The sequence below is a fragment of the Octopus bimaculoides genome, chromosome 8, assembly GCF_001194135.2.
Source record: "Octopus bimaculoides isolate UCB-OBI-ISO-001 chromosome 8, ASM119413v2, whole genome shotgun sequence".
NCBI lineage: Eukaryota > Metazoa > Mollusca > Cephalopoda > Octopoda > Octopodidae > Octopus > Octopus bimaculoides.
Window position 1 is genome coordinate 37556507 of NC_068988.1, and position 10249 is coordinate 37566755.

The 10249-nt window shown below is 37.2% G+C and overlaps 2 protein-coding genes across 2 annotated transcripts in view; one reads left to right on the top strand and one right to left on the bottom strand.

Moving 5' to 3' along the window:
- The first annotated feature begins 236 nt into the window (after positions 1-236).
- On the top strand, positions 237-1243 carry LOC106876097 (uncharacterized). The gene is made up of 2 exons (XM_014924505.1): positions 237-653; positions 1163-1243. Exons 1-2 carry the CDS (start codon positions 237-239, stop codon positions 1241-1243), a joined length of 498 nt encoding a protein of 165 aa, XP_014779991.1.
- Positions 1244-5449: 4206 nt separating this feature from the next.
- LOC128248514 (putative acyl-CoA synthetase YngI) overlaps positions 5450-10249 on the bottom strand; it is an 8657-nt gene continuing 3857 nt past the window's right edge. Inside the window, exon 2 of the mRNA XM_052969885.1 lies at positions 5450-7134. Within this exon, the coding sequence (XP_052825845.1) occupies positions 5649-7134 (1486 nt within the window). The 3' untranslated portion in view covers positions 5450-5648. The remainder of the gene's footprint in view (positions 7135-10249) is intronic.

Sequence of the window (10249 nt, forward strand, 5' to 3'; positions counted from 1 at the left end):
ATATATATATATATATAGGTAATTATGTGAATAAAACAAATTAGACATATCAAATAAATTAAATATATAAATGTGTGTGTATTTGCGAGCGTGCGTGTATATGGTGTCCCGAAATTAAGGCAACCGAAGTTTCGGCTTTAATAATTATCAATAAATGAGATAAGATATGAAAATTATACATCATTATAAAAGCTTTTTGTTTCAGACTAATTAAATTCAGATTTATAAATTAGATAATGGTTATACACCGAAATACAATCATAACCCTCCACAAAGGTGGCGAAAGTAATACAGCCATAGTAAAACATCTTAAAATTAAGCGAACAACAATCTGGAAGTTTGTCAAGAAATTTCAAGAGACTGGTTCCACCGCTGGTCGACTTGGACGTAACCGTAAAAGAAGTGAGCGGTTCCCTCAGCTTATAAAAAGTACCAGAGAAAAGATGCAGCAAAATCCTCATCGTTCCGTCAGAAAACTGGCTGCTACAGCAAAAAAAAGTGCTGAAAGAAGATTTCAGGATTCACACGAGCTCACGCAAGTTTATAAGGCCATGAGACTGGAGAGAAGTTGTCTTATGCTATGTCAGATTGCTGGAGGCATGCTGCCCAATCTGGTGTTTACTGATGAAAAGAAGTTTGACATCGAACAGACAGTAAACCACCACTGCTGTTCAAACTAGAATTTTGGTCTCACACCTATTTGAGCACTCAGAACGCATACCTTTTAGTTTGAGTCATCCTGACGAAATCTCATATCCTCTATATCACTAGCCCTGTCATTCAGAGTACTTATAGCGTGTAGTGCGCAACATGAACAAGCATTTCCTCGGCATCTCCTCAAGGATATACCCATTCCATTACAGAAAACTTATCTACTATATTTGCTAAGCAAAACTAACAACCTAATCCGGATATTGCGATGCCCGCGGGCATATGGTGTAGTAGTTAAGACCGCAGGCTACTAACCTCAAGATTCTGAGTTCGATTCCAGGCAGTGACCTGAATAATAATAAGAAGAAGAAGAAGAAGAATAGCTACAATACCTCGAGTACCAACCACAGAAATAGACCTTCTGAGGCAAACCAACAAGATACAACTGCCCTTAATATTTCCCAGGAATCTAGAATATCTATGATCTCATTTATTAATCAATGCATTATAGGTACAAATGATTTCGATAATACTGAAAAATCGCCGAGAACTGGCTGGAGAGCACAACCCTAAACCCTACCGTGCCCTCTAATTGTACAACATCCATTCTGCATACGGGAAGCTCCTTCGTACCAGATAGATCTAGTTGCGACTTCAAATTTAGGAACGAATGCCTTTTGCAAACTGATAGCAGATGGTTTTATGTTGTCTACAAATGCAAGTGTTACATGATGAACTTTTAGAAAAGTCTTGTACACTTTTATTGTTCCGCCTATCTATTGTATTTGTAAATAGATATGAGTTTGACACTTTCCTTTGCCACGAAATCCCTAGTTTTTGAGATGATCGCTTAAAAATTTATTAATATAGCCAAATGCATCTATAATTATAGACATAAATAGTATTTATATTCAAAGAGCAGATGGCTTCTACGACTATATATAATTTTACTTTTCTGTCCTAAACAATTATATCAGTCTTCTTATGCTTGCATTTGCTGAAAGTTTTCACGGGACCGTGCCACCAATATTCCTTGTGTTGATATGTATATATTTATTCAATATCAGAAATATTGTATTTGTTTCAGGGAATTCTCTCCCCCAGACGACATTGCAACAGCATGTCATAATTGGAGATAGTAACTTGACGACATTTCGAGGTAGCTACTAATAACATGTGTTGTATCTTCTACAGTCCTTGAAATGCGAATGCATAATCGATGAAATGTGATAAGGTGTAACGGTCGAATACTATGTGTTAGTATGTATCTATATATTTATTGCGAGATAAACCTCTGGAAAGTTTTACATAATTGTTTCAGTTCCATAAATAGTTAGAATTATAATTTCTTAACCAACCATGTCCGTTCCGATTTTGTAAAATCTAACTTTTAGAAAAAGGTGCTGAAACAATCAGATACATACCAAGTGCTCCTATAATCTCTGCTATAAATATAAAGTTATATTTCGGGTGTAGAATCAGCAGATTTAGCATTAATTGGGGATGGGTGTATTTTTTATCTTTAACATTATGTAAAGGTCTGTTGAACAGCTAATTCCAGCTATTAAGTACAGTACCCTTTGTCTTTTCTTTCCCATATCATTCCCAGAGAAATGGGAAGCATGCGTTTTACAGATGGTTAGAATGAAACATTCACCGCTACTCTTTCCTGGTATTTGTCCTTTGTATCACTTTAATTTATATTTTATCTTCATGACTCTTTTCTGGTGTCATTATATCATGCCTTCGGGCCTCATATGTAGACCATATCGTTATGACATTTTTAGACAACAGCCTATGATGTACATCGCATATTCAAATTTACATTGGACACCACATATAAATGCTCTAACGTCCCTAAACTTTTATTGAACGAATATAATGTTATTTCTTTTTTTTTTTTCTCAATTTCAAAAGTATGCTAATCAAAGTTAGAGCTAATGTACTAGTTGTTGGTCCAAGGTATATTACTTTACTTATGCTGTTGTCAACGCAACGTTTTCTAAAATCATAGGCATGCATGGCTTTCTATTAATAGGAATTAAAGACTTTCACCTGATGTTTTGCGGTAAAGTCGATTCATACATTTGATTCATACACTCACTTCGATCTCCTTATATTCCTCTTAAGTAGAAGCGGTTAATATCTCTGGTAGTGATTAGTTGTTTCGGCTTTATTCACTAATGCTCTGAATCTTATCTAACATCCAATTACGTCAGCCATATGTTGGTTTCATCACTACTACAGGAATCAAACTGTATACAGAGAGCTTTGAGGTCCATATATATTGTTCGTATGGAAGTAGCATTCTTTGGCTAGGCTTTCCTTGTTATAAGAAACATTCTTTGTTGGTTACCAGCGAAGTAAACATACTTTATAGATCAGCTATTTTTCACATTTTACAAAATCAAGTAGGAATGTTTATAATGGTGAAAGCGGTCCCTATATTCTTTAAAAATATCGTAACCAGTCCAAACATTTTTATCAAATTATTAACTCATTTACAAAAACTTTCAGATTGATCATAAACAAGCTATGTGTCAGCGATGTTTCTCTTTTCCGTTGAATCGATTGTGTAAAAGTCGGATTTCCTAAACCGAAAGTATATAACATCTTCTATGCTTCCATGCATTCCCAAGGCTAAATCCGTTGCGTAATTCACTCTATTTTCGGTGAAATCCGATATGATCTAAACCCCAATTATCTTACTAACACACAAGCCATATGTCTTATTCATCCCCGACTTATAAATCTCTCAACCCTTACCTATAGCCCATATTTATTGCCCATGCTACGCTCTCTTTACTCAAACACCTCTGTGAATGATAATGGCATAGATATATACATATTCCATTCAAGTCACCCTCCCCAATCTTTCAAATATATCTGCTTTCTCTACTTCCCACCTTCACCCAACAACTCTGCCACCATAACCATTCCTACATCGAAGACATTACTGTCCATTTTCCTCTTTCCACAGCAATTATCCTTGGTGTCTTCAACATTCACAACTGTTTTTGGCCCTTGGCCCTCACATTCCTCTTAATGAATAATTCAAAAGTTGTAAGCTGCAGATTTCTATATCAACTAGTTTCATTCTCCATCTGCATCTTTAACCGACACACAGGCACTCCAAAAACCATTAGGTCTTTATCTTAGCTCTAAACCCAATATCTCCATCGCACTATTACGGCCACTGCACCAGTCGAGTCGTCCGTCCACTACCATATAGTGACTATCCACCACACATACACTTACCTGCCTGAATTAATCGGATTGTATTTATCTAGTTCGTCTGGGTATTTGCTGTTTGCTGAATAATTACTAAAATGCAGACTGTCGTTTATTTTCTTACTAGGTAAACTAAAATTTCAACAAGTCATTGTTTACTCTAGAGGTTTCGTGAGACATCTACAATGATCTCATTTTATTTCGGTGTTTTTATATTTATAATTATTTATTGTATATAATAAAATAAGTACCAATCAAGTGGTGAGGTCGAGATAATCTCTATGTTCCTTCCAAAGTAAGTGTCTTTGAGTATATTTTTTTTTAAATATTCCTACTTAATTTTCGAGAGCAGTGAATCGGCAGAAAGAATCCTGGGATAAAAATAAACACATTAGATGATGTGATCCTGAATACATTATATGACCGAGTGTTGCATTGATGACTCTGATTATGGGTCTATTCCGTCTATGCTAACTGGGACTAAACAACGACATAATCATAAACAACATCAACAACTGGAATATTGATTTCTTATAAAAGTACAAGATTACAAGATCAAAATTTAACAAGCTAAGGAATTAAGCTTCTGCTGCTCCTCCTATACCATTTTGTATTGCATCAGAAATACAAAAGAAATTATTCTAATCAAAACTGGAAGTTGCTTAAATTGGCGTCTGCAATACTATTCATGAGACCCAATAAAATACTGCACACACATCTAAAACATCACTCTTTTGGCTTCCCGCTCAAATATGCGCAAGCAACACTTGATTATTCCGCAACCTATGTAAACATTCCACTTAGGTCCACTTTATCCAAAGTATTCTTTTTTTTTTTTTCCTTCTTCTTTTCAAAGATTCTAGGGTATTATTTGAAGGGAAATTCGGCTGCTATTTCAAGCAGATCGAATTACCACTAAGATGATCCCAAGTTTTCGACAAACGTCGAGCGAAAAGTTCAAACTTAACATCAGCGGTATCCACCTCACGAATGTGAGAAGGCCTAGAGGTATCATCAGTGATTTCCCTTCACCGATTCTACTAAATAATAAGGGAGACTAGACCATAAAGTTAATACTCTTCACATGAAAATTAAACAATATAGACAAATCACAATCCATCGAAAGTTAGTTGAATAAGTCTTTCACCCTAATCACTTATCCAACTAACACCCTTTCGTACATGAAATGCATATTCGAAAACGTATTAAATTATACAATTAAAGTATTTGTAAGAGAAAACATTTATCAGCGTCAGTTCCCATTCAGATTTCAGGTTGCATGAAAGTTAATAAAAATAAACAAAATCGATAATTTATTATATATAATTATTTTATCAAATTATAATACTCATTAAGCTAAAAAGAGGTGGGTTTCTTTTTCTTCTCTTTTCTTTTTTTAATTTCAAATTCTTCAAACTTTTAGGATTTGATTAATTGAAATAATTCAAAAGGAAGGTAAATATATGTCCCTGAAATTTGAACAAATTGTAAGATAAAACTACTTTGATTTGTTAGTTTCATTGCTTCCAATTTCCAATGTATTGTCACAGAATCAACTAGCTGGATTATCCAAATTTTCATTTTATAAAATATAACCAAGCAGAAGTTAAAAAAAAAAAAAAATACAACCGAAACATCCACTGTTTAATAATAAAGATTAAATGTTACTTTTTAAATTTTGTCTCTCATGCAGTGTCAAATTACGTTTGATACTTTAATGCACGTTTTATAGAAATATATATTAGTTTGAAAATCTTAAATTGGTATTAATTATTTTTAGAATCTTTAACTTTTTTAAGAGCCAAAGTTGTTATAGCCTTCCTGTCAAACTTACCACTAGCCAACGTCGGAAAAGACGGAAAATATAATATATAATCGGGATGCATCGATACACAATCAAAGCTTTTTGGCTGTGGCATTGTTTCTGTACAAAACGTTTTCAATTCGTCTTCATTGAAGTCGTGATCTGGTAGAATGGTAACACATGCGCACACACGTTCACCAACCTCCTCGTCAGGGATTGGTACAACAACCACAGCATCTACACTCGGCTGACGTTCGACATAATCTTCAATAAGTTTAATTGATAACTTTACCGTACACTTTTTGATAAAATCTGTACTTCTTCCAATCATTATGATGTCACCATCTTCAGTTAAGTAACAAATATCTGACGTTGAATACCATCCTTTTTCTAGACACGAGGTACCATCAAGAAATGTTTTCGTCGTCCACTTACTTCGAAAATATAAATAGCCTGCCTTTCCAATATCCACAACTCTCTTCTCCTCGTCAACAATTTTGATTTCTGTCCCCTTAAACGGTAGACCCAGCATTCCCTGTCGATGTTGTGAAATGTTTTCTGGAGTAAAGAATCTACTGGATATAATCAAAGCTTCAGTGGTTCCATAAGCAATTACAAATTCATCTGCAATTTTAAAAGAATGCTCTATTGCATCATGTGTAAGCATATCTCCACCGGATAGTACCGTCTTTACACGAAATCCACGATTCCCAAGTCGTTTCAAGTCCTGTGGTGCAACACCCACAATAGTACATTTCTCTTGCTGCCATAGATTTACTACAAAATCGAAATTCTTCGTATCGTTCAACATTCCTACATCTCCAGTGACGTGTTTGGCTCCCTTGGTTAAGAGCAGCAAAGGATATCCTCCAATATATCCCATTGGTCGACCGCTAAATGCTACATCAACAGGAGAAATACTAGTGCTACTAAAACACTCATCTGGTAAATTTATAATGTTGAAATGGCTGTGACAGATACGTTTAGGTACACCTGTGGTTCCAGAAGTCTGATTGATTACTGCAATATCTTCTGGGTCAATGTAAGGAAATTCAACTGCGACATCGTCACTTACCTCTGCCATCAATTTAGCAGCAGATAAAGCATTTGCTGGTCCATGTGTATTGGACACATCAATAGCAAATCTCAAATTGGGACACACTTCGCTAGATACTTTTCCATTATCGTTTATTTGTGCAATAGATAAGAAACTGTCCCAAATAGATTTAGAACCAAATACTACGGCACTACAACCTTCTATAACAGATTTCATATCTGCTAATCCAAACATTAATCTCATAGAATATGCTCCCGTCATCATGATTCCAACATCGTAGCTCATCCATTCCACACAGTTAGGAGCGCAAAATGCAATCTTCTCTCCTTTTTTAATTCCTAGTTTCATCAGTACTTTGGCAAACTTCACCGAATCATCATACATTTCTTTTCTGCAAAGACAAACAACGTTATGAGTATGTAATGCTTCTTAAAATCAGTATTAGTCATATAACATAGAACTCACATTTACATATTCAATTAAACGATCGCTATGTATTCATTACCTTGATTTTGAGAAAACTGTGCTCTTGACCTTTGTAAGTTATCCGAGACATCGAGCTCACTGCGGTTAATCTCTTGAACACTAGTAAGTGGATTGACACTCACACAGTCACATATCGAGGTTTGTATGAACACCATCATTTTCGTGGCACAAAATGATGTGGCGCCACGTCGTGTGTGATATTTTACGAAGACCACCACCGCCGCTTGATAACCGGTGTTGGTCTGTTTATGTCCCCATAACATCGGTTCGGCAAAAAAGACCGATATAATAAGTACTAGGTTTAAAAAAATAAGTCCTCCTAGGGTTGATTTGTTCGACTAAAACCCTTTAAGGCGGTGCTCTACTATGGCTGCAGTCAAGTAACTGAAAGAAGACAGGCGGGCAATGCGATCAGTGAAGCATCCACTCTTGAGTTCTATAGAGGGTTAGTGGAGGGAAAGAGCGATGACGCACTTGGAGAAATGCTAGGAGTTGACGAAATCGAACTAACCAGTCTGCTCAGGAGGACTTTCGAGCCAGGGATGATGGATAACTTCCAGAAATCACTTACTTGGCCGTGCTACCAGGGGACACTGCCGGTTCGAGATAAACTCTACAGGCACGGAAGTGCTGTCAGAGTTATAACAATGAAAGTTCCCCTATTGGGGAACTTTCATTGTTATAATTTTTGTTGTATATCATTGTTATTCTTCTAATTGTGTATTTGTTGTTTCTGTGTAAAATCCCCACTATCCATGTCTACTGTATCGTGCTTTATATGTCGGACCTAGTGGCTAATAGATGAAATGATAATAATAATTATTATTATTATTATTATTGAGGCGGTGAGCTGGAAGAATCATTAGCAAACAGGGTAAAATGTTTTGCGGCATTTTCTTCTTCCTGTTCTACCGAGGTCAACTTTACCTTTCGTCTTTTTTGGGGTCGATAAATTAAGTACCAATTTAGTGGGATCGATGTAATCGACTATCCCCTTCCCCCAAATTTCAGGCAGTGTGCCTACAGTAGAAAGAATTGTTATTATTATTATTATTATTATGGCAACCAGCAATCAGAATAGTTATGGCCTCGGACAAAATGCTTAGCGGCATTTCTTCCGGACTTTTACGTTCTGATTTTAAATGCGCTGAGGTCGTTTTTGCCTCTCGTCTTTTCGTGATCGATAAAATGAGTACCAGTTGAGGATTGGAACTGATGTAATCGATTAATCTCCTCCCCAAAATTCATTGTCGCTGTGCCAAAGTTAGAAACTAAGATAGCGAGCTGACAAAATCCTTAGCATGCCGGGCAAAGCGCTTAACAATATTTCGTCCACCTTTCGTTCAGATTTTAGAGGCTGCCGAAGTTGACTTTTGCACCTCATCGTTTCGGAGTCGATATAACTACCAGATGAACATTGTGGTCGATATAATCGACTTCATCATCCATCAAATTTGCTAGCTTTGTGCTTGTTGTGATTTTGCTGGATTTGAACCTGTTAGGTGGAGCGTTGTATCACTCTACATAGCAGGTGAATATGTTCATTTATTTGACATTTATCAAGTGAACTCTTCCTTTGTCAAGTGTATTGGCTTGTGCCAGATGTATGTATAAATTACTCGTTTCTGTAAGAGCATGAACATTTTCTCCTAGTATATTTGGCGTTGTTAATATGTGATTTTACGAGTGGTATCAAGAGGGAGTTTTACGAGTTGTGTCGGGAAGGAGTTTTGCGAGTGTGACGTCATCCTTGTTTGTTGGCTTGTGACTTTTATTGTTTAGAGTGAAGGAGATATCTAGATGAAGGTGAAGAGTTGCGCGGCAGCAACGGGAAGACGGGGTGCTGTCGTTCCGAGTTTGCTGGGGAGGCGTGGGGTGAGTTGCAGGGTGGAGCTTGTCGCGGCGTATCAAGATGTGATAAAAAGGGAGGGGGTCTAATTTGGGGTTGCCTCACCAGAGGAAGATATAGTGAAGGTGGAGGGTGGAGAGATAGTCTGTTGGACGTTCTCCGGGGGCTGGAGGGTATTAGAGGTTGCTAAGCGGGAGGAGATGGACAAGTGTCTCAAAGATTTTGGGGATAGTGTTGCCTTCTATACCGGAGGAGTGGTGGTTACCTTTGACTCCGAGGAGGAGGCGGAAGGGCGCCCCACTGAGGTGCTGCTCTCGGAAGAATGGGTGCTGCTGCCGCCTACCTAGGTAAACGCATTACCATTGTCAGGATAGGCAGGATTCCGCCTGAAATTGAGCCCCAGTGGCTAATGGCAGCGGTTCTCGCCGTAGGAGAAGAAGGAGGAGATGAGGAAGTACAAATAATACAGGTAACCCGGACCCAACAAATAAATTGAAGTGGGTACGGGTTGGAGAGGTTCTTCATGGTTAACCAAGTGGAATACGGTGGAATACCAGAAACAGTAGAGCTGCCCAATGGGGTCAAGCTAGAATAATGCTGGATGGAAGGTTACCAACCTGTTATGCTTGTGGAGAAAAGGGACATATCAAACAAAGGTGTCCTAAACTAACGAAGGAGGTTACAGAGACGGAAACACAAGAATGTGAAACGGAATTGGAGAAAAAGACCCAAGACGCGGAACAGAACACGAAGTTCATAGACGTAAAATCAAGAGAGAAGAAATTCACCGCCTAAAAAGGAATTCCAACAAAAGAAGCATAAAAAAAAACAGGAGGAAACATACCCATTAAGACCATCAACAACAACAAGCAGAAGCAATACGCCCATAGGTTCACCAATAACGAAAAATACCACAAGCAGAACAGAAACACCAAGTAGACGTACAGACATACAAACATACAGACACACAAACACACAGACATAAAAGCACAGACTTACAAACGTACAGACGCACAAAAACACAGACACAAAAATACGGAGACACACAAGATGTACAACAAGGTAAAGATATATACAGAAACAAAACTTATTAGTTACATATTACACAAATTAAAAAATCGAGAGAAAAATAACGAAAATGAAAAGGAATTACAAGAGTAAAACTATCAGA

Bases quoted from the DNA above. Each gene is read 5' to 3' on its own strand.
- LOC106876097 (XM_014924505.1), top strand. From the start codon at position 237: ATGGTTATACACCGAAATACAATCATAACCCTCCACAAAGGTGGCGAA. The intron at 654-1,162 runs GTAAACCACCAC...AATGCATTATAG, and splicing joins AGTTTGACATCGAACAGACA to GTACAAATGATTTCGATAAT.